This window comes from Nyctereutes procyonoides, unplaced genomic scaffold (assembly GCF_905146905.1).
Source record: "Nyctereutes procyonoides isolate TBG_1078 unplaced genomic scaffold, NYPRO_anot_genome, whole genome shotgun sequence".
Classification (NCBI taxonomy): Eukaryota; Metazoa; Chordata; class Mammalia; order Carnivora; family Canidae; genus Nyctereutes; species Nyctereutes procyonoides.
Genome location: NW_026575024.1, coordinates 21,361,696 through 21,386,428, shown reverse-complemented (window position 1 = coordinate 21,386,428; position 24,733 = coordinate 21,361,696). Strand labels below are relative to the sequence as shown.

The 24,733-nt window shown below is 45.5% G+C and overlaps 1 protein-coding gene across 2 annotated transcripts in view; it reads right to left on the bottom strand.

Moving 5' to 3' along the window:
* Positions 1 to 24,733, bottom strand: part of TTI1 (TELO2 interacting protein 1) — a 46,702-nt gene that overhangs the window by 5,376 nt on the left and 16,593 nt on the right. For both annotated transcript variants that reach the window (XM_055303137.1, XM_055303144.1), the window contains exons 2-7: positions 22,087 to 24,429; positions 17,146 to 17,355; positions 13,418 to 13,566; positions 10,201 to 10,341; positions 7,843 to 8,047; positions 7,486 to 7,573 (exon numbers count right to left, since the gene is read on the bottom strand). In XM_055303137.1, the coding sequence (XP_055159112.1) occupies positions 7,486 to 7,573; positions 7,843 to 8,047; positions 10,201 to 10,341; positions 13,418 to 13,566; positions 17,146 to 17,355; positions 22,087 to 24,388 (3,095 nt within the window). In that variant the 5' untranslated portion in view covers positions 24,389 to 24,429. The remainder of the gene's footprint in view (positions 1 to 7,485; positions 7,574 to 7,842; positions 8,048 to 10,200; positions 10,342 to 13,417; positions 13,567 to 17,145; positions 17,356 to 22,086; positions 24,430 to 24,733) is intronic.

The following is a 24,733-nucleotide window of genomic DNA, read 5'->3' as shown; positions in this document are numbered from 1 at the left end:
TCTCTGGCAGAACCTGTAGGGTCTTCTCTTCTCCGGCCATCTCCTCCTGTGACTCGGTGCACGCCGATGCTACAAATGAGGCTGTGTGTTTCCTTTTAAACAAATGGATGCTTGGGGTGTCGACGTGTCCTAGCCAGCGAGCGGTGGGGTGATGTTTCTATCTCGGTAATTTACTCTAATGGGTCTCGGTTCATTGGTTAACCAGTAATTCAAGCCTGTCCTTTCTTGCTATTCAATTTAGCTATCTTCTCCTGCGAGGAGGTCGTTTTTTTGTTTCTAAATGTTGGAAATGGAGGATTATGACTTGGAGCAACGATTTACTCTCCAAATAAATACTACCAATTACCTCTGCAGCTATATGTACTCGTTAGACTTAACTATATTTACCTGTTCGAAACTATTCATCTATCGATCTAACTCCATCTCGCATACTCACACAAAGACCGATAATAAAAATATTTAAATGCAACAGGGACAGGATTTAAAACCATAAACACCAGTAGAAGCTTACAATGCTAATCGCACCCCTAAAGTACCACAAGACAAAGTATCATAAATGCAGTGGAGTGACTCCATTGCTTTGTGCATATTTAAAAAGATATGGCACTGAGAGGACCAATCTGTTACAGACAATTCAAAAATAAGCCAGACCTAGAAGGGTTTAAATCCCACTGGGGCAGGATTTAAAAGCAGCCCTTTCCATCTGGCTGCCTTGCCTGCCTCGAGGCCCCCCGCAGGCCTAGATCCACCCCCCTAGCCACAACGCCGCTGGGCGCAGATTTCAAAGCGGCCCTGTGCCAGAGTACACAGGGGGCTGACTCAGGCCACATGGAGCGTTTCCTACTTCACACCCACCCTCTCACCCCAAAGGTGTATACCCTTGAAGATAAAGACATCTTTGTAGCAGCCTACCTATTTTGTCCCCCTCCCCCCAACTGTTTTCCTGGAACCCACGCTTTGGCACTAAGCCAGGAGACTCTGCTGATGGATGCGAGGAAGAAGCAGCTCTAGGAAGCTTAGTTGTGTATTCACTGCAAGGACGTTAGAAACATTAGTCACAACAATACCCAGCATTCTTCTAAGATGACCCATGGAGAAATTTTTTAGGGTTCAAAACCAAGGAGAGCTGTGCTTCTTTCCGCGGAGCTCTCTTTTCTTATTTCAGGGATGCCGGAAGGTGCACAACTGATGCATTTCCTTCTTTGCTCTGTCTGTGGAAGATGAGAGCCACACTGAAGGCTTGTCTCCAGCAAGGGTGCAGAGCTCTAGGTGTGCACTTTATATGTTAACCTCAACCCTGGTTTCACCTTGTTTTTTCCCCTTTATTATTTTTGTTGCATATACTTAATTGATAAGATGCCCTAGGTCTCTTTTGGAATCAGGAGGAAGTTAATAATGCTAACAACTACTTACAGACTTTTCCCTCTCTGTTGACATTTTGTGCTGAAGAATAATATGCATGAGTTTACTGAATCCTGCAATAATTTGATTAGGTGGAAGATAACAGATATGCTCACTCTAGTCTTGCAGACGAGGGAGCAAAGACTTGGAGAAGTAAACTGATTGGCCCAGGGCTGTGCTGCCATGAGCAGCAATGTGAAGTCCACTCTAACTTGGTATTCATCTTTACAATCCTTCAGCTCTCACACAGTATTTGCATGTTAATAAAAAAATTTTTGTGAATAAACACACATAAAATAAGATAATGAAGGCTGTTTTCCTGGCTGGTTTGCTCAGTACTGAAATCATGACATTCACACCAGTCTCGTAAGTGCTCAGGACAGACCACGTACCCTGCAAAGTGATGAAACAGGTACCCTATAGTCTGCCAAGGCTTTTGACATGTGAAACCCACTTTGTGCAGGTGGTCCTGCTCCCCGGAGCATCAAGCGCATCCTGGTTCCCAACCCAGTGCGGTGACACGCAGGCATGCCCCACACCTGCCTTACTACTAGGGGGTAAAATGGTTGACCTCAGTCAATATCAATCACAGGATAACACCAAGGAAGCAGGAGAAGGATGGGTGGCATTTGGTTTAAGTAGCACCGAGGTCCCTGCCTTCAGATCTGAAACCCAGCAACCCACTTTGTTTATAATCTGCATGGCAGATGTCTCTTATCTTTGACACCAGGAAATCATGCCAGTATATGCACAGTGAACAGCTTCAGATCTGAGTGTATTTTTAGAACAATGAGCCTAGAAAAGAAAAGCAGCAATGCCTGTCAAAAGATGGATAATAGGAAAGCTAACTACTTGGGTCTGGATTTGTCAACTATTAATCAAATGTCAAAAGGAAAAATATTAGGAGTGCCCTCATTTCCATGCTGGGTGCAATCCAAGGGGGAAACAGCTTTGCAGCCCAAGCTCAAACAAACTGCCCACAACATTTAAGGGGATGAGCTACTAATTTCAAGCTCAGCTGAACTAACGGATCACCTCTGTGGCTCCTGATCTGTTCAAATATAATAGGCCCATGTGTGGGTAAAGAGAGGAGCCGGGCTCTGACGGGGATGAAATGAACGAGTCCGTGCCAGTCTATGTTCGTCCAGGGTTTGAAGGCACCGGCTGGTTCTTTGATAGGCTAGGATCCTACTGCTAGAAAGAAAGTGGGGAAGTCAGCCAGTAAATGAACCTTGAAACCTGGTCCTGACTTCTCACGCAGAGGGTGGTAGGGGGAGGTGGCACAATTAACATGAAAAGATCATTCCGGGGTGAAAAACTCTCTTCGGAGTTCAGTAAAGATGAGGTAGGCTTATAATAAGGAACACTATGCCCAAGTGCACAAGTGTTCATATAATATATACATACTGCACCATATATTTGGTGTATTTATAGATATTCCTAACAGGTGTGTACACACACACACACAACTATACCTGCGAGGGCAGAGGCGTCCTCTCTCTTGCTTTTGTCTTGTTTCAGTACCTGGAACAGTGCCTGACACACAGCAGCTCCTCAGCTGGTCAGGAGAATGAACGGACTCGCCAGGTGGGACTCCCTCACATAGAAATGCAATTCATGTGCACACTGACTCTGGGAGGAAGGTGTCACCATCATCCTTAGTTTACAGAGGTGGGAAACGAGGTACAAGGACATGAAGTCATTTGGTCAAAGCCACAGATCCAGTAAGATCTGAGCCTAGGTTTGTCTGCCTCCAAGGCTGTGTACCCTCTGCCCTTGTGTACAATGGCTAGGCAGAGGAGGCTGGGAGGGAGCCCCCACCTCCAGCCACAGTACCCCCTTCCTGGCCACCACCATACAAAGGACCACAGCATTCAGTACCCGCACAACCATCTAATCATTACTTGCTGGCACTCTACATCCCCACCCGGGTCCTGGGCTGCGCTGGTGGAGGCAGGCCTGGGGGTGGAGACCAAGTGGCCTAAGAGCATTGTTCTTTCATGGTGAGACCTGTGGAGCACAGACTTCATCTTTTTCAAAACAGGTATTGCCTTGTTTGTTCCTTTTAGCCCTAGGGTAGAAGGCTTATTAGATTATTTAAGACCTCTCTGCAAAAGACAAGGAGCCTCAGAGGCTGCTCAGAGATAGGCCCAAGAAGCATGGTTTCGACAGAGTTCAGTTGAATCAGGCTGACACTGTGTACTGGCTTTAAGGAAAAACACAGAAATTTGGGGTATGTGCTCTCATCTCAGATTCCTTTCATGTGGGGGAAGGAAGAGCTCCATGGTCAGAAAGGCACAGAACTGTGGAGGCCCACTGCATGATGGGAGAAATCTCGGAGGCTTCCAGGGCTACTGGGGAATTTCAATCAGTTGAATGGGCCTCTGCCATGGTTGAGGTGGAGGCATGGCTGACCTGTTCTTTGTAATCTCATGCTTACCCTCAGAGACACTGCCTCATTTACAACTTGTGGTATGCTGACCCCTCCTTCCACACCCCAAATAGGATTTTCTTATTTGTTATCCATTGAAATTATTTAACTAGATGGACTTTGGGGGAGCTGGTATTTTTCTTGCATAGCCAGTTAATAGTGACACCTAGTGGTAACAGATGGGTGAGGTTCTATCCTACCCCCGCCCCCCCACCCTTCCCCCAAGTTGCAAGATTTATGTTCCTCCTTACAAGGCACATTCGCTAGATAAAAGCATTAAACTGGAATGGCATTTCTGGTCTTAGCATTTACAGCCTTGGTTATATCAACCACCCCCTGATCAATTTCCATTTCTAGAGTTTACAGCCTGGATGTAAAAGCCTGCCACAAAGGCTCTATTTAATATGACAAATTAAAAAAGCAAACATAGGCTTGGTCATTCTTTGGAGCCAGGAAAAGCAAACAGGAGGGAGGAAAAAAGCTAATGGTAATGCACACAAAGAGAAACTTTCACGGAGCTGCTGAATTTGTCTCCGCACCAACGGTAGGGAGGCTGGCCCTCAGAGGTTCCGGCCCCCACCTGCCGGACCCACAGACTCGTGAAGTGGAGCAGAGGAGCCTGCCCCCAAAAGCTTTTTGGTGTGTGGACTGACTTAAGCCGGAGGCAACAGAGACCCAGCAGAGGCAATAGAGACCCAGCAGATTCAAGACAAATTCTTACTTCTCTGTTAACTACCAGAAAGAATTTGAATAGGGGCCTGGCCCCGAAAGAGAGCTATTACCTCAGATAACTTTTCTTCTGAATAACCTATGCATATGGTAGGGCCAACATCTAATTACCAAACCTCTGTTCTTCTTAAGGCAGGGCCCTTGAGTCACCCTCTTCACCCTGTGACGCCCAGGCCCCTAGGCCATTCCTGAGCTCAGGATGGCAAAGAAGCCTCAACTACCCCACGTGACCTTGGGTCTCATGTTTTTATAAGGGTACCCTTAGGTGTGAAATAAAAAAATGTGCTTTGTCTCCTATTAATCTGTCTTAACTCAATTATCAGGCCAGCCAAAGAACCTAGAAGGGTGAAGTAGAAGGAAACTTCTTCCACCCCTCAAACGGCTGCTCACCTAGCTCCCTGCAGAGCAGGTGCTGGCCCTCACTATTCCCCCGCCAGCCCTGTCGGACAGATGGGCTGTCTACCCTGCACCAGCAACTCACTAGCTCTGAGGAAGCCGGGGCATCTGTGGACAGTTGTGACTTTCACTGGTTCTTCTCAACACTTAGCTGAACTGGTGGCTGAACACTTAACTACAAAGTCTTGGCCCTCACAATCCACACAACAGCCTTCCCTTCTCCCATGAGCAGGTGGTCGGGGTCAGCACCTACTTCATGAGGTGCAGACCCGGGGCGGGGGCAGGAGTGAGGGTGGGGGCCGGCAATGAAGTTTCTGAGGGTGGGGGCCAACAATGAGGTTTCTGTAACTGTTCCTATAAGAGATGAGGGGGGCTTGGCCTGCCAGCTTGGAGGTGAAGAGACACAGAGTCTGAAGAGAGATTTTGCAAGTTAGGTGGACAGGCTTCCCTTCTAGAATGGAGATGTGGGGTGTGAGGGAAAGAGGAAAGTGAAGGACAAACAACTGGATGGAAGGTGAAGCTACTCACTGAGCCAGGGGACGTGGTTCATTGGTCCCCGAGATGAGGGAGCAGAAGGCTACATCACTTGTAGGCTCAAGTGTTCCAGTACCCACCCCCACCTCCCTCTCTTCCTTCAGGAATGAGGCTCACAAAGAGACCAGGTTTTCCATTGTCTCAGGCTTCTTTTCCCATTTACAGAGCTTATTAATTTCTGAATCAAGATGCCAAATCAGTTCTTGATCAAGGACAACACTGGTTTTTTCCCTTGACTTCAAAATAAGTTTGCAGATGATGTGTTTGTGAACCAATCAACCTTGCACTTCCTCGCCTCCCAGCCTGGCAAGAGGGAGGTCATCTGACTCAACCCTGAATGGAATGCGGTAGAGCAAACAAAGGCGCTGCAGTCAAGTGGTCTGGCTGCATTTTCCTCCTCCAGAGGCACCCTGAATACCAACTCAAGACTCAGCAAGGTCCAATTCCAGGCTTAATTGCTGTTAGCAGCACAAAAGAAAATTAGAAATGAAAAGATAATGACTGGTGGATATTTGTTTGATGGGTCTCAACTTGTAGGACGGGTATGGGGTGGGTGTAGGAAAAGTAGAATGGGACAGAGAATGGGAAAGTCAGATCTTTGTGACTCTTGGTTGTAACTGGCACACAGAGAATTTACTTCAAGATGAATTCATTACGTTCTTGACCTGTACCTGAAATCAGCAGTAGCTTCAGCAACACCGCCCGGGGGAGGAGTATTTTCACCCCGAGTTGGTTCTTTAAGGAACAAGAATGAGGATAAGAGAAGCTGGTTGGGATGCGCGCCCCTGTGCTCAAGAAACCATGACTGATTCTGGGCCTAGGGGAAGTGACGGGAAAGTGACAGAAAGAAAAAAGGGAACTGGGGAAATCAAAAGCAAAAAATTGCAAAGGACAATAAATCAATTCAAAAGGATATTTCCATCACTCCCAGAGAGTGCAAAATTTGTAAGGGAGCAAGCAGCTTCCTCATTTCATAGTCTGCGCGGCCTTGCAGCCCTTCAGGGAACAAGAGAACTCCTACCCCACCAAGGAACATCGGGGACTCATTTCTAGAAGCCTAAGAAGTGGGAGGGATTGTTGATTTGCTCTGGGACATGGAGCTGCAGTGCCCAGGGTAGTACACAGTGCCAGGCCAGGGAAGCCAACTTTTATTCCGACACCCGGGGGAGGGTAGGTCCACTCTGGCCCCCCTGCCCCAGCTGGATGGAGAGTTGGGGCAGGGGGAGCCACAGTGATTTTTGGTCCCAAGTCTGGGGAATGCTGCTGTGCTCAGAGTTTTACCTTTTGAGAAAAATCCTTTAGGGCTCAAGGAACCAGACATAGCCTCTTCCGTTAGAGGTGGCACAGCTATTTGAGAATAAGCTAAACTCTTGGAAATTACCATCACATAATTTCAGAGTTGGAAAAGGCCCTTTAGACCATTAGTTCAGCAATTTTATGTTTCTTGGTTCACAGACTCCTACTATAATCAGATGAAGGCTGTGGACTCTATCTAGAAAAAGGAATATAAGTGTCTGCTTGCACACACCCAATTTTATGTACAATTTGCAAGGGTTAAAACACTTGATGTCCATTAAGATGCTCTGTGGAATCAAGGTGAGCCAGATCAGTAACCCAATGCTTATGCTTTGCAGAAGAGGGAGCTGAGGTCCAGAGAGGTGCCAGGGTTACCAGTGATCACTAGAATAGGGCCTAGAAGTGGGTCTCTCTCTGATTGGGAGAGTGCTTTGTCCCCTTCGGCACGCCATCTTTCTGCCTTTTGCCCCTCTGGAATTGCTGCTGACGCTGCAGCAGAGGAAAAGGTTACTTGCAAAGAGAAATGCATCTAGTAAAAATACCATCTCTAGAGTTGGCCCAGTTAAAGAAACCATCTTAACCTGGCAAGAAGAGCGAGGAGAGAAAAGAACAGAGATGCCTCGACTCCACTTGCCATTAGCAAATCATCTATAATTTAGAGCAAACGTAAAGGGATGCGGGTGATCAAGCAGACGTACCTCCTGGCAGCCTCTTGTAATTTCATGGGCTGTTTGGCGCTGAGGTAAATCAAGCAGGCATCAGCCACTTTATTCAGGTCGCTGTCACCTGCGGAGAGGAAAAACAAAACAAGCATCCGCCCTCAGACTTCATTTGGGCCAAGCAGTAAGCAACTGCTGTCTGGTGAACCCTGGGCTCTTTACTCCATCCGGCAAGGCAGAGAAACATCAAGATGGGTGGGACAACGAAGCCAAAGTAAGAATGAAGGATGGACACGTGAAAGGAGAGGAGAGAGCACGACCGGATGTGGGGCGCCATGCCGCTGGTGAAACCGCATGCAGGGTGTGTGTCACCAAGGGAGAGTGGCTGGTACCTACCTAGGTCCAGTCTCTCGCAGAGGGGGCCCAGGCCCTGCAGAACAGCCAGCTGCAGCTTGAAAGCCAGCGTGTGGGAGTATACCGGGCCAGCCCGGGCACTGACAGGAGCTTGGGTGACTAAGGAGCCAGCCAGCTTTGGCAGGATGTCTTTGCAGAACCGGCTTCTCAGAAAGTCACCACACTTGCCTCCGAGGGTACGTAAGACCTGCAGAAACAGCCCCGGGTCTGGTGACTGCACATTGCCAAGGCAGCACAGAGCTAAGGAACGTCTGGTAATTCAATTTCTTCTTGGGAAAAAAAAAAAAAAATAGAATTACTGCTGTTAATTCCTTGCCCATGGTTTGTGATTCTGACAGTTATGAATTTGGAGGTCTCTGCTCCCAAGGCATGGCTGCTTCTATCCATAAATACAGATTACATGGGGAATAATTCAAAGGAATCTTGGGTTGGATAAATAATATGATTAATACCTTGATTTTCCTCCCTTTTTTGGTTAAAAAAAAAGAATAGCTTAAAGCAGTTCACATAGATCATCTCTTGACTCTTCCTAACATCCCTTGAGAAAAGACTTGTGCTTTGAACTCTAGCTAGCTAAACAAACACAAACAGGGCAGCCCAACTACTGCTGCATACAGGACCCAGGAGGGCAGAGGCTGACTGTGTCAGTGCCCAGCAGTTAGGGCCACATTGGAGCCCTTCCTGTCTCACTGCACCGTCTCCTATGCACGTCACCCTTGTCCTGTCCTCCACAACAGGCGGCTTCTTTGCATCTCGTTTTAAACTCTCTCTAGCAGAACATATTGAAACGTTGTGCCCCACCACACAAGGCTGAATATACAGGATAATAGGAATTTCTTTAAAAATTGGTCAGCAAGGCATAAGCAGCAGTGTTGGCTGACTTTGCAGAGAATGAGGCCCTGACTTGAGGTCCCACAGCTGGGCTGTACACAGCCCTCCAGGCCTCGGATGTCACCAGCATGTCTGGGGGTGGAAAAGCAGCCTCAGTTACAGTGTACACATCTTTCTCCTTTTTCTACACCTGTTGTTATTTCAGGTTACCTCTTAATTTCCATAAGGGAAAGTAGCACACCTGAATAAGATTTAGCGAGACCCCCCCCCCCGGCCTCCCCTTATCCCAGCCTCCCTCTTCCCCTTTCTGTGTGTCTGTGATTTTGTATATTTTGCTTTAGAATAAAAATATTAGTAATTTTACATGTTTTAAACGTAAGCTCTGGTTTTGGTCCAGTATCTGCTGAAGAATCTTACAGAAAACCCAAATACTTTTGTCAAGTATACCAGCTGCGTTCCTGGCTTCACTTTAGGTCCCTACACATCTTTTTTCTTTCCGTCATCTTGCTCACCTACTCCTAATTTATGTTAGCTTGCCCTGGGAAATAGATCTCTGTAGGTTGCCTTAAGTACTTTTCAGAAAAAGGAAGAATATAAATAAATAAGCCAAAATGTGTGCTGATAGAAATCAAACTAAGTCAGGGAGAATAATACCTGACACATATATATAGCTTTTAACTTTTCAAAGTATTTCACCAAAATAGACCCATTTTATCCTTGACAACAATACTATGAGGATGGTGGAACACATGCTCCTGAGGCCAACTTGAAAAACAGGTGGTCACAGGCTTTGCCCAGAGTCACCTGGATGGGCAGAGGATGCCCACTGCTAGAACCCAGGCCCCTTCACCTTGACTCCTGTGTGGTGCTAAGAAGGTGGGCACAAACTCACAGGTTTGGGGTCTACCACTTACTAGCTGTGTGATCTTGAGAAAAATCCCTGAACTTCTCTGAGCCTGTTTTCTCCTCTGTCAAAAATGGGGAGAATAGGGCAGCCCGGGTGTCTCAGCAGTTTAGCGCTGCCTTCAGCCCAGGGCCTGATCCTGGAGCCACAGGATCGAGTCCCATATCGGGCTTCCTGCGTGGAGCCTGGTTCTCCCGCTGCCTGTGTCTCTGCCTCTCTTTCTCTCTCTCTCTTTCTCTCTCTCTCTCTCTCTCTCTCTCTCTCATGAATAAATAAATAAAATCTTTTAAAAAAAATGGGGAGAATAGTAGCTCCCTTGCACAGCTGTTTTAAGGAGATAACTTCCCATGTGAGGAAGTGCCAAGCACACAGTGGGTGCTCAATACTGGCAGTCCCTTTTACCTGCTAGTCCCTTCTGCTTCTAACTCAAGAGGAGACTGACTTTTGCTTTCTTCTTTGTACCTTTCTTATCTTGCTATGCTTTCTTCAAGGTATGACATTGCTATCAACTAAGATGAGAACGAATCCGCAAAGACACGGCAGTGCTCTGTGCTGAGTGCCCCCCACCCCCTACAGCTGACAGTGGTGAGGCATCAGCATAGTACCTTGAAGGCTCTGAGCACCGCCAGGGGGTCATCATTGGTGAGTCGGTGCACAAGTGGGGGCCAGGCCCGATGAGCCAAGGGAAGGAGCTGGTTCTTGTGGGACTGCAGAACAACCACACACAAATCCAGCACATCCAAGACCTGAAAAAAAGAGAGGATGTGATTTAGGCAGAGTAGGAGTTAGTCATGGGAAGAGTATAAGAGTGTTCCTAGAATTTCCCGGAGGTGGAAACAGCCATGGGGACAACCCAGAGGAGGGAGGCCTTGCAGGGGTTAGGAAACTAAAGGAGAGGCCTCATGCAGTACAGCACAACACAGGAGGGGTAAGAGGTAGCCCAACCCTGAAGGTATCACATTATGAATTTTTTATTTCATACTAAGTGTAGCAGAGAGCCATCGGAATGTTTTAGGCAGGAAAGTGCCATGATACAATTCATGTTTTAAAAAGGGCATTCTGGCTGCTGAGTGGGGAGGAGCCTGTGACAAGAGAGAGATGGAAGCAGGCCCCTCAGGAAGCAGCCAGAAGAGAGGAGGACTGGGATGTGGCCACAGAGAGGTGGCAGAGAATGAAGGGGTTTGGGGACTATCTTGGAGGTGTGTATATGCTGAATGTGTATATGAGGTGTGTACATGAATGTGTGTATATGCTGATGGACTAGATATTGGGGCAATAAAGACAGGTATCGGGGCAGCCCCGGTGGTGCAGCGGTTTAATACCGCCTGCAGCCTGGGGTATGATCCTGGAGACCCGGGATCGAGTCTCATGTTGGGCTCCTTGCATGGGGCCTGCTTCTCCCTCTGCCTGTCTCTACCTCTCTCTGTGTGTGTCTCTCCTGAATAAATAAATAAAATAAATAAAATAAAATAAAGACAGGTATCCAAAGGGGCTGCCTGGAGTCAGGCTTAGCAACTGAAAAGATGTAGGTGCCACTGGATGAGACAGGAGGGGAGGATGCTGAGAAGCTGGGTTAGGTTATGTTCTCTTTCTTCTAAATGGAGAGGCCAAGTAGGCAGCTGAGACATAGGTCTACCTCAGAAGAAAGGTTTCACATAGCCTAGATGTAAATTGGATTTTTTACCCTCCCTGAGAATATGTGTCCTGATCTCCCACAGCTCAAAGGGCACTAAAGACCACTGGCCTGCCTCAGTGTTGCTGGCAGGGGTCATGATGATGACCAATGTGGGCTTTCCTCCCAGAGATGGCCCACCTTCACAGAGGAGGGGAGGGCACACATCTAAGTCAGAAAGATAGAGTGAGGTCTTTTAACATCAAGCACTAAGCCCTGCTGAATGTCTACTATGTGCTGGTCACATTGAGACCAGAACAGAAACAAAGAACAGGGTGCTTGGGTGGCTTAGTTGGTTAACTGTCTGCCTTTGGCTCAGGTCATGATTCTGGTGTCTTGGGATTGAGCCCCATGTCAGGCTCCCTACTCAGCGGTGTGTGTGTGTGTGTGTGTGTGTGTGTGTGTGTGTGTGTCTGCTTCTCCCTCTCCCTCTGTCCCTCCTTCCCACTCATGCTCTCTCAAATAAATAAATACAAATCTGAAAAACAAAGAACAAAAGAGGGCCTGCCTTTGAGCGGGTACAGGCGGGCAGGACAGTAAGAGAAACCCGGGCATATAGTGGATGACAGAGCAGTACAGGGGAGACAGTGCTATCACTGGCTTCCCGGTGAACTCTGTCACTAAATGGGCAAGTTACGTCAGACACCACTTGATTGCAAGACATACATTTCCTGTTTTGCCTGAAACATTTCATCTCCTTGCCTTTGCCCCTTTGCATGGCTGGCTCCTTTTCAGCCTTTAAGTCTTAGCTCAAACATCACCACCTCAAGAGAGGCATTCCCCAATGACCTGGTCGAAATCAGGGTATTAGCTCTGTCTTATTCAACAGGGTTTGGTACAGAGTAGGCTCCTATGCATGTTCACTGGATGGGTGAATTACTATTTTCTATCACAGAACCTGCTATTTACCTTCAGATACTTCCTCATCTTCTAGGTGTGTGTTGTGTATTTCCCCACAAGAGACAGGAAGTTCCATGAATACAGGGATACCTGCTTCACTTCCTTCCATACATCCCCTGCCTGACCTGCAGCAGTCGGCAATAAACATTACGTGAATGAACAAATGAACGTGTGTATGTGGCCTACTTGATGCTGTTTCATATTTATAATCAACAACCTATCAAGGTAGATACCATCACATCCATTTTACAGAAGAAGCAAAGGCTTAAAAAGGTAAAGTAACTTCCTCAAGGTCACAGAGGTAAAGCCAGGAGGTGAGCTCAGGTATGTAGGTCTGACTCCAACGTTGGTGATCTCAATAACTACGGGGTGAACACAACTGCTGCAAAGCCTCCATAAAAGGGAAGACACTTGGCTAATATATCACACAGACATCTACAATCAAGCCTTGCATATAGCAGGCACTCAAAGAGTACTTGCTGAATGGAACAAGAGATGAATGCTAAATGGTGCCTCTGGGGAAACAAAACAAATTCCACAAAGCACAGACCCTGAGATCTGAGATGATCTTGGATCGTGGTTTCTAGCCCACCACCCCGAGCAGGGCAGTGTGCTCTCATTGCCAACAGTAACTCGCTGAGGCAGCTGTTTCTTAGGCCTGCTTGGGGGTGAGAAGGCTCTTCCCTGTGTGAGCTTCTCCCAGGTGATTCTGAAAGCCTTGTCCCTACGCCCACCCACCCACCCCACTGTCTTGTTTCATTATCACAGAGTTTGCTGATGGGCACGCTGCTTGGGAAACTGCCAGCAAACGAGGATGTGTGATTAAGAAGTGTGGGTGTCTTTCCAGGGATGAACGTGGAAACAGAAACAGAGATGGGGCCAGAGTGAAGCTTGGAAGAATGACTGCTTCCAAGGATTCAAACCTGCCTCCTACATTAAGTCACTTCAGAAAATGATATCCTTTCCAAAGCATAGGACTCTTTTTGCCCTTGAAGAGTCAACGAAAGTCCAAAACTTCGTGGTTTTTTAATTCTACAAAGGGGACTTGGCTCCCTTTTGGCATCTGAGCTGATACAGAAGGACGTAAGGCTGTCACCCCATAGATAAATTCTTCCTGATGCCTTCTCTTGGCCACCACACATGGACCAGGAGATAGGGCAGCCACTTGCTCATCCGTGCAGTCACTGCCAGCCAGACCGAATTGGAGTCCTGCTTTCATGCAAATGCAGAGAAAGGGCTTGCACACTGACCTTCAAGCGGATTTTCAGATTTTTATCTGACAACATGTGGATGCAGCGCTCCATCACATCTGTGGCTATTTGGATCTGCACTGGCAACGGTGGCTCCACATCAGGACCAGTGTCGCTCTCGTCTACTTTTGGAGGGTCTGACTGCTCTTCTGGAAAAAAAAAAAAAAAAAAGGCATAACTGGGGACACAGTTTTATGAGAGATGCCCCACTTCCATTTGATCTCCCAACCTCAGACACAGGAACAGCATTTACAAGGGAAAGTGTCTAGGAACTGATCCTAAGGAAACCATATAAAATTTGGGTCAAGCTAGGAGTCAGTATATTCACCAGATCATTAACTATAATAGCTAAAAACTGGAGCGGGGGGTATGGGGGACCCCTCCATGGCCATTCAAAGGGGAATAATTATAGAAACCATGGTACATCCATACAATGACATATCATGAGGGCCCCCAAATTTGTGTTTGCTGAGGGCTTTAAAAACAAGGAGAAATTTTTATGCAAGAATATGTGCTAAAAAGAGAAAAGCAGTATATAGAATTACATACACAGTGGGAGCACTAGTATATAAATTTTTTGCACAGCAGGAAGGACAACGAAATACTAAGAGATGGGGTGATGAGATCATATAGGATTTTAATTTTTTCCTTTACCTCCAGTCTTTTATAAATTTCCATTAATAAATATATATTTTAATTTTAAATTTTTTTAGATTTTATTTATTTATTTATTTATTTATTTATTTATTGAAAGAGAGAGAGAGAGAGAATGGCTGGGACACAGGAAGAGGGAGTAGCAGGCTCCATACAGGGAACCTGATGTGGGACTCGATCCTGGATCTCCAGGATCACACCCCAGGCTGCAGGCGGCGCTAAACCGCTGTGCCACCGGGGCTGCCCTAAATATATATTTTTAAAGATTTTACTTATTTATTCATGAAACATACAGAGAGAGAGAGAGAGTCAGAGACACAGGCAGAGGGAAAAGCAGGCTCCATGCAGGGAGCTTGATGTGGGACCCAATCCCTGGACCCCGAGATCACAACCTGAGCTGAAGGCAGATGCTCAACCACTAAGCCACCCAGGCATCTCATCCACTAATAAATATCTAAAATAAAAATGTGAAGAGGGCAACATTCTAATTTGGAGCCCTGAGGCTGGGCAGCTCCCTGGCTGGCCTTTGCTCTGCCCTCTACTCTTTCTTCTTGGTCCATTCTTGACTAAAGGGATCATGTGGCTTCTCCACCAGCCTGTGAGATCTTTCGATGGCCAAGATCAGGCCTTACAGATGTCAGCATAAGAGATAATAGAAGGGCAGCTTGGCACAATACACAGAGAGAGGGTCTGGTCAAAGGAGGTCAGTTCAGGTCCTGCCTGCACACCTATTAGCAACCTTCTCATCCAGCATTACTTCATCTAGAAAAAAAGGTATAAAGCATGCACACCTCATTTGCTCATTAAGAAAGTTAAATAAGATGAATGTCACCAGCTATTAGTATTCTTTCACTGCTTAGAATGCTGTGTTGCACATGATAGGCATAAGTTTGCAAATTAAAACAAGAACAAAAAGACCCGAGAGTTGCCCGAAACCCAGGCCAAAATCTCTACCCTGAAAAATTTCCCTCTATTTATAGCCTCCAGCTCTGTCCCCTCAGCCCCCATTACTATCGGTGCTCATTTCCACTGAGCTGAACGTTGTTCCCTTCACTTTTTCCCACTTCAGTTTCCTCTGCTGGAAACAACAGAATCTTATAGCGGAGGCCACACCTGTCTCTACTAGATGCTGAAAAGATAAATGAAAATGCATTTGTAGAGTGCTTGGATTTCTTGGAGAAAGGGACCTCAGATACACGAAATGCTTTCATTGTGGCTAAAACAAAAAACACATGTCAAACCAACATCAAGCCAAACATTCTTTATAATGCCAAGTGTGTGGTATGTACTTGATGAATGATAATTATAAGAATGATAAGGCTGTGCTTTTCTTCCCAGAGGAGGATTTGTTGTTTGAAATTCACCTATTGCACAATGTTATTTGAGGGATGTGGATTTTTCCGTTACTGGGAGAAAGGTTGATTCATTCAGTCTGTTCCTAGCCAACATCAACTAAAACCCGAAGATCCTAATCGTGAAAGAATGGATTCACAGCCAATGCTAGCATTTCAAACAAGAACAGCAAATTCGGATTATGAAGGATCATGATGCCTCCCCTCCTTCTGGGTTTCCAGGTTTTGGTATGGGGTGCAGGTCAGGAAAAGAAAGATTGGGTTGGCTTAAGAAATAAAACTGAGGGGATCCCTGGGTGGCTCAGCGGTTTAGTGCCTGCCTTCAGCCCAGGGCCTGATGCTGGAGTCCCAGGATCGAGTCCCACGTCGGGCTCCCTGCATGGAGCCTGGTTCTCCCCTCTGCCTGTGTCTCTGCCTCTCTCTCTCTCTCTCTCTCTCTCTGTCTGTGTGGGTCTCTCATGAACAAATAAATAAAAATAAAAAAAAAAGAAAACTGAGAAGAAAAGGTCTGATGATAGACTTCTGATCAGAAAACTGTCCTCGGGGAGGGCAATGACTCTGTTCTGCATAAATCATTACTCTGTTCTGCATAAATCATTATCTGGGCTCTCTGATGCTTCCCTACTATTTAGAAGGAACTGGCTGTAGTTAGTTGCAATGAACAACTATTTCCTGTTATCCTGGAAGTACTGGTTTTAGTTCGGAGTGGAGACTACCAAAAAAGAAAAAGAATTCTGCTCAATTCCTACCTAATAAACTAATTTGGGACTCAGTTCGATTTAGGATAGTTCTGAGACCACCAAGCTCATTATGACTTGGCATTTTATGTTTGCAGAGGAGATTCTAACAATTTATTAATCCTTCTGTGACCTGAAGCTCCAGATTGAGCTTGTGAATAAAACAACAGGCTGGAGCTTCAACTAACCTGAACTCCCTTTTCCTTTATCATATAAATAAATAAGAAAAACATTGAAATATCCTCCCACCAATAAATGAATGGACAAAGCATATGAATAGACAATGGGCATAAGAAAAAAAAACAGTCAGGTAAGGAACATAGAGTAAAATGTTCAACCTTGCCTGTAATCAAAGAAATGCAAAGCCCAATATCAAGAACCATTTTTCACCTCTTAATTTAGCAAGAAGTGAAACTCGTTAGTGGCCAATGTTGGCAAGGTTGTGGTACAACCAGTGTTAATCCAGCACTGCTGAAGGGAAGGTATAAATTGACACAACCTTTCTGGAAGGCAATTTGGCAAGCATAAAATAATGTTCATATCCTTGACCCAGAAATCCCACTTCTGGGATTTATAAAGAAATATGCAAAAAAAGGGAAAAGGTCACGTGCACAGAATCATCCACTGCAGCACTGTTTATTAGAGTGAAAAGCCAGAAGCAACCTGAACTTCCCACAGGGGAATGGATACTTAGTAGCAGCTATTGAAACATTAATTATGAAAACTCTATAGCAATGTGGAGAGTTGCTGATTAACTAAGTGCAAAATGGGTATAATGCTTTTAAACTGTGGCTCTGACCACATGAAAATAGGTTTGCAACAAAAAAAGAATGGGACAGGACTGCACAAAAAATGAGGATGCTTCCGTGGAGCATGGTGGGGTTATGAGTGACTTTTCTGATTTCCAAATTTTTTGTAATGATACCACATTCTTTTAATAATCCGTTTCAAAAAGAAAAAACTGGCGAAGCCAAAATACAGTTACCTTCTTCATTATCAAAATCTGAGACATTTCCATCTGCCACATCCTTTTCTTTGAGGTAGTTCAGCAAAAACAGCTCCATGTCTTCTGCTGTGGTGGTGTTCTCAAGTCCCTTCTCAGAAGTTGCTGGTCTTTGGCTCGAATGACTTCCCGCCTCCCCTGCACTTTCCCCTTGGAGTTGCCTGAGATCATCTGTGTCTGGGAACCACTGGGCTGAAAACAAAGTGTTATAATGATCACCATGGTCATGGACAATAGGCATTAGTACTCTGTAACTGGAAAAAGCTCTTTGCCATGGCTTGCGTGGCTCCACATGATCTGGTCCCTCTGTCTCTCCAACCTCATCTTCCAATCACTCCCGGCTGCCTATGAACTAGATATCTTCCCGTTCCTCCAATGTGGCAGGGGTTTTCCTGCCCTAGAATGTTCTGTATGTGCTATTCCTGCTGTCTAGAGTACTTTCCAGGGACACCTGGGTGGCTCAGCGGTTCAGCGCCTGCCTTTGGCCCAGGGCATGATCCTGGAGACCCGGGATCGAGTCCCACATCGGGCTCCTGGCATGGAGCCTGCTTCTCCCTCTGCCTCTGTCTCTGCCTCTCTCTCTCTATCATGAATAAATAAGTAAAATATTTTAAAAAATAGAGTACTTTCCCCACTATGTCACATCTGGCTAATTCCAACTCACCTTTCACATCTCAACACACGTAGAACTTGCCTGGTAAAGCCATCTATCCCTTGATGTCCCAATGCAATTTAGGTCCCTATAGGTTGTCTTATATAGCACCATCTTCTTTCCTATCAACTCAGCATGATTTTTATTTACATTTACCTTGAGTTTGCTGTTTAGTGTCTGAATCTCCCACTAGACTCTATGCTCCATTGATTGCCACTGGAATTCAACATGTCCAGTATGGAATGGGTGCTCAAAATAGATGCTGAATGAGAAAATATGGTAGGCTGGAGAATACATATAAGTGACAAAATTCTGAGTACAGGATGCACTCCTGATTAGAAGACAGGCTCTACAGAATCTTGGAATGGATACAGCCCCTCACATCTGTATTTCTGATAGAAAAGGCTGGCATATTCTCTTCAAAGCTTTTCCTTCTTTGGGATGCTCCAATGCTTCTGATGTGTCACCTCTAGGGCTCTGCAGAAATGTCTTGGGGCACAACAGGGACAGCCCCAAAAGACAGCATGCTAAAGGGGGTGGGCCCAGGGCTTCTAATTCCTCTCTAACCCTGCAGCTCTGATTTCAACTATTTTTGTATACTGGGGTTCCCCTAGGGCTTCATTTCAAAAATGCCTTTTAACAGTTAAAGAAAGAAACAGCAACGAAACCTGCCCCACCTCCTCCCCCTGAAAACCCTAGTGTGAATTTTCACCCTTTTACAGACAGCAGGAAAAATGCCTCTGATAACCTTTAGCACCTGCTAATCTACTTTCTATGAAGAAGCATGTGCATAGAGCCAGAGCAACAGCAGATGGGAGATGCCAGGGCCAGGCAAATAGGAACAGCAGAGAGCAAATGCTGGAGGAGAGTCTTCAACACAGAACCTAGACATTCTATATGTAAGGGATCGATTATGCCATTTCTTCAATGCCCTGCCCCCAGACATAAGTCAGACCCTAGTAGACTCCAAGAGATTGCATTCCCAACGAGTTAAAATCAGGACCTAGCATTTACAATGCTCAAAGAGATATGCTGCAAAGATTTCTACATTTAGGCTACAGTCAGGCATTAAAGTCTTTGCTTACAAATGGCTTTTAAACATATGGAAAAGCTCAACCTCACTCTTAATGTAAATTAAACTATAAGGTGCTATTTTTCTCCTATTGGATAAGCAGGGATTGGTAAAAAGCTTGGCAACACAGCGTAGATGAGTGTGTGGCAAAACTGGCACTCTCCTGCACTGCCCATAGGAGCTTAAGTTGGTACAATTTCTCTTTGGAGAGAAGTTTGAAACTCTCCATCCAAAACTTAAATGCGGGGCACCTGGCTGGCTCCGTCAGTGGAGCATGTGACTCTTGATCTTGGGGTTGTGAGTTCGAGCCCCACATTGGATAGAGAGATTACTTAAAAAAAAAAAAAAAAAAAAAAACAGATTAACTGTACTGTCCTCCCTATCAGTATTCTTCCCTAGGAACTTACCCTATTGATATACTTAGACATGTTCAAAATGACCTATGAAGATACTTATTGCAGCATTTTTGTCTGTGTGTGGTGGCAGAAGAATGGAAACTAAAATCTCTACCAAGAAAGGAGCATTTAAATAAATGGTGTGCAGCCACACAACAGAACCTACACAACCATGAAAATAAGATACCAGTCCTACAGATATGGTTGTAGCACAATCTCTCAGTGGTGAGGTATGTGGGACATGGACTCTTTCTCACTTTAAAGGTACCCTATTTTTGTTGCTGTGAGTCATCAGCTAACTGGTAGGTAGTACTCAGCAGTAACTGAACTGATAATTATTGTCCTCGCTGTGGTCCCTGATGCTTTTTAGCCAACGGTGTGAAACACCATTTCCTAAAACATGTGTTGGGTCCTTTGAAGGCTTCTTAGAGGTTTTCTGAGACCACACTTCCATTCCCATCTTAAAAGAGTGGCCATCAGTCAGATGGAAATCTTATTAGGGTCGTGAGATTGAGCCCCATGTCTCCAGGGAGTCTGCTTAAGATTCACTCTCCCTCTCCCTCCACCACTCCCATCTTCTCTCTATCTCTCTCAAAATAAAATTAAAAATAAGAGAGTGGCTATCAGACAACTTGAAAAACAAACGGCAGCACGCAGGGCTGCTCTGATTCACGCATGATTTACCAGCTCCACCTCAGTGCTGCTTACCATTCCAAATACAAGTGTATTTGGGGTTATTTCAACATTTTCAGAAAAGCTATCTCCATTTTGCTTCTTTCCCTAGGATGCTCTCAAGTCAATGTTAACCATCCTAATTTTTCTCTCTACAGTGGTGACCCCTCCTCTTTCACTTCAATTAAAAAAAAAAAAATAAAAAGCGCTACACAGGGTTTTTCCTTTTGAGATGACTGAAGACATCAGCAGCCCAAGACAATGCTAATTTTCAAGGCCCCAACTGAGATATCTCCTGAGAGCATATATTTAATAGGGCTTTTCTCAATACAGTTTTAAAATCTCAAACAGACATGTAGTCTAGTTCCCCAAAGCACTAAAGGTGGAAGTCTGGGCCAGCTTTGGACCATAGAAGCTGGTCACTGTCTCTTACGTATAAGCCGTCAGCCAGTCTCAGCAGTGCTGCCACGAGGGCAGGGGCCTAGTCCTTCTTGGTCACTGCTGACGTCCCAGTGATTAGTCCAGTCCATATACTTCCAAGTGGTTGCAAAATAGAATCCAAGCTCCTTCCCTTGGTTTACAAGGTCATGCAGGGGGTTTATCTTCATCCCGCCTGCCAGCTTTATCTCGTATCACTCTCTCCATAATGGCCTCTCTTCCAAGATCTGAAGACTTCAAGCTCTTTCTTCCCTCCACATCTTTGCACCTTTTCCTTTTGCCTGAATGTTCTTAAAAACCATAAAAAGGATAGGACAGCTCCATACATACCAAGGGGTCCTTCTCAGCCTTAAGGTCTCAGCTCTAGTGTTGCTTCCTCAGAGAAGTCCTCCCTGACCACTCTACTTAAAGTAGCCTAGCCCTGTTGTTCTCTTGCATCAGGTTGTCTCTTTTCTTCATAGTGCTTATTGGATTCTGAAATGAACTTGTTTAATGATTTACTTGTCATCTCTTTTGCAGGAGCAAGAAAGCTTCATGAGTTTATTTGTCCTGCTCACTGCTATATCCTGACTACTTAGCACAGTGTTGGACACATGGCAGCCACTCTTTATTAAATGAATGAATAAAAGAACACTTAGATAGATAACATATGAATATTCATGAATGAATGCATGCATGCATGAATGGACACTGGAAATAGTCTCAGGTACAACTGTCTCTGTTCCAGCTGCCCTCCTTGCTGTGACAAACTTTCTTACAGGATGTTCGCTTTCTTGGCTGACAAAATATGAGGTCGGTGACATTTCCACTTACCATGGAGGCAATTAGTACTGAAATAAATACTAGAGATATGGTCTTTGGATAAAAAGGACTCAAGTACATAGCTCATTTTTGTTTTTGTTTTTTCATTCAATGACTATCTAATTAGGAGATTCTTTTTCTTATTGTCCAAAACTTTGCATTTTAATGGTTATTAACACCTCCAATAGATACCCAACAGGATCAAAAGGAAGGAGAGAAACCTCACACCACCTCATACAATTAAAAGGTTAAAAGAAAGTTTCTAGACCTCTGTCCAGTATGATAGTCACTAGCTACATGTGGCTATTTAAGTTAAAATAAAGAATTCAGTGCCTCAGCCACACTAGCTACATGTAGCTAGTGGCTATTGTAATGGACAGTATATAGAATATTTCCATCATCACAGAAAGTTCTAGTGGACAGTAATGTTCTAGCTCATCTGTGGTCTGAATAATTTCCTGTTATTCCTGTTCTCCATTAGCACAGATACTGAAAACTCCATGTACTGTCAGAAGCAGTTTGGCATACTAAAAAGAACAAAACTGTCATAAATCCTGGCTTTATTCCTTATTACCTGTGTGACCCTGGCTAAGTAGATCTCACTGAGCCTTAGTTCTTTTCTGTAAAATAAAAATGATGTTTACATTTAGGCTGCAGGGTTTATGTCCCTGACACAGAACAGGAGCTCAATCTGTGGTAGAGATTATTAAAAGTATATATATATATATAAAAAAGCAGTGGAACCCTGGCATATCACATAGGACTGGGCTGACAACTATTCAAATAACAGTCCTCCATAGCGTAACCATAACCGCACACAAAAAAATAAGATTAGGCAAACAAGGATAGTAGGCCTTCCCCCAAATTAGCATTAAAAAAGGCTCAGAATGTACCTAATGCTGCCAGCAGGGCATGCAGAACACCAACAAAGGAAGCAGCTCTCTTATCATAAAATTGGTCCAGGGTGGCCAAGACATCCTGAACCACATCTGCCACCAAAGGAAGCAGGCTAGCATCTGAGTTCCACAACATGACTTCCAAGACTTTTGGGGTATGGGGGTGCAGAGACAGATGACGCAGATTTAAAGAGATCCCATTCACCAAATAGTCCGAATTTTGATTGATCAGGTGCTGCAGAGAGTAGTAGCCACAAGTGTGGCAAATGTCCATCATGGCACTGGTAGCTGCTTGACTGATGAGCAGGGTTTGGTCCCCAGCCTTCTCCAGTACTGGATAGAGGGCTGTCATCAAGAGCAAACGAAAGTCTTTTCCTAGTGCATAAGCAAAGCGGCCAATCCCTTCCAACTGGATGCATATTTGCCAGATGTTGCTGTTCATGGAGCAAATAGTGGGACTTGGCTTTGAGAAGGCTGGAAAAGATGTAACTTGGCAGGTGTGTGCACCAGATGTGATGGCCTGGAGGCCCGACTGCTTCATTGTTAGCTCCTCTCCCACTTCTTCAGATTCGATACAAGTGGTCAAATACCAATTTTCTTGGCTTGTGTATTCTTCAAGTATAGATGTCACAATCTCTCTTAGTTCCTCTGTGCTTGTTTTAATATGGTTTTCGTGAAGATTCTCCACTTCCAGGCCAGCAGCCCCTGCAACCAGTTCATTCAGGATCATGGCGGCTTGCTTCCGGTAAACCACAGACTCGCGGTACAGCTCCATAAAGTGATCGATGAGCAAATAGACATCCCCGTAAAAACCGAGAAGCTGACACACCTGCTGCAAGAGCAGGAAAAGCCTCTCATCAGTGAAGAAGCGGAAGTATCTCCTCTGCATTGGGCTCCGTGGCTGTGTAGCCGCAGTCTCTGGAGAAGCACCCAGAGGCCCAGAATTCCAGCACCGTTCCTCAACAACCTTGATGTCAGTCACATCTAATTCTAGAACTTGGATAAGCGCTTTGGAAAGGCGCTGAAGATGGGTCACAGAGTTGAGGACAAAGTTCACTCTGGGGCCCAAGAGTTTCAGATAACCGAGTAACAAGGAGAGAGTAGAGAATTTGCCCTGATCGTCCTGGGAGCTCATGAGGCGGGGAAGAGATGTGGCAAGGGAATGCAGGTTTTCTGACAAGATGTCAGCAAAGGCTCTATTGCCGACCACTACTTTCTGATCTGCAAAATGTCTCAGAACTTTACTGCACTGGGCTTGGACTTCAGGACTCTCATCATTTACTAGACCCACCAGAGCCTTCAGAAGGAGTCCAGCTGATCCGACCAGCGACTGGCTGCACTTCAGGAGAAGGGCCTCGACCAGTTCTATCAGGGCCAGCTTCACCTTCCAGTGTGGGTGGCCTGAAACACACTCAATTATCTTTTTAATAAGGATAGTTAATTTGTCGCTGGTGTTCTTTACCCACTTGGCTTCCCTGTGAACCATCAGCTCTGCTACTCTGTGCCCCACTGCAGGCTTTGGTTGGACTTTTGATATCCTTTCGAGCTGTTCATCAGCCATAATGAAACTCACTGTCTTGTAGAAGGTTTTTAGGGAAGACACAATGATGCCATGCCCTTGTTTAAAGTCCCCTGTAATAACCCTGGCCAGTGCCATTGAAATTCCAGGTAAAAAAGAAGCAAACAAATCTCCCAGCTGCTTTTGCTCAAGCTCATCCAAGGACCTCGGATGGTCTTGACAATCACACTGAAAGAGTAGAACCTGTAAACATTTTAAGGCAGCGATTTTAATTTGCTTTGATTTCTCCTGTTCTGCTAGGTCCAAGAGTAAAGACACAGCAAATCCTAAACGAGGCAGGATGGAGGGCTCATAAAAAGCCAGAAGAATGTCCCCGTAAGCCGAGTGCATTAATGTGCTGAGGCCCTGGATCACGGCCAATTTCAACTCCTCGGACACAGCTGCGGGCTTTTGGGACTTGGGTGAATACAGACAAGCAGAGATTTCCGAAAAGAGCTCCTGGAGAAGTACTTGTTCCTTCACACATGTTGAAGAGAGGACGAATGTGAGGCATTCCACCACGCTCTGGATCAAGCGCTCTCTTTTGGGACCCGGTGTCTTCAGCGTAAATCGCAAAGGGAAGAGGATGTACTGCTGCAGCTCCTGAAGGGCGGAGTCACTCACGGCTTGTAATTGTGCCTGCAGATGCTCCACGTTCTCCACCGTCTGGGTCTTTGTGAGCTGAACACACACTGGGCGCAAGGCACCAAAGGCCTCCTCAGGAGTATCAAAAACTGCCATTGTGCAGCAGCCTCCTTCTCACTGAGGAAGCATCCTGTGGGCTGGAAGAAAAAACTTTTCAGTAAAGGTCAAGCTCAAAGCAAATACAAAGTGAACTTGCTTTTTTTTTTTTAAATTTTTTTATTTATCCATGACAGAGAGAGACAGAGACAGAGACACAAGCAGAGGGAGAAGCAGACTCCATGCAGGGAGCCCGATGTGGGACTCAATCCCAGGTCTCCAGGATCATGCCCTGGGCTGAAGGCGGCGCTAAACCACTGAGCCACCAGGGCTGTGCGTGAACTTGCATTTAATCAATAAATGGACATTTAGTGGGGGCCTACGTGCCAGCCACCGCACAAGGCA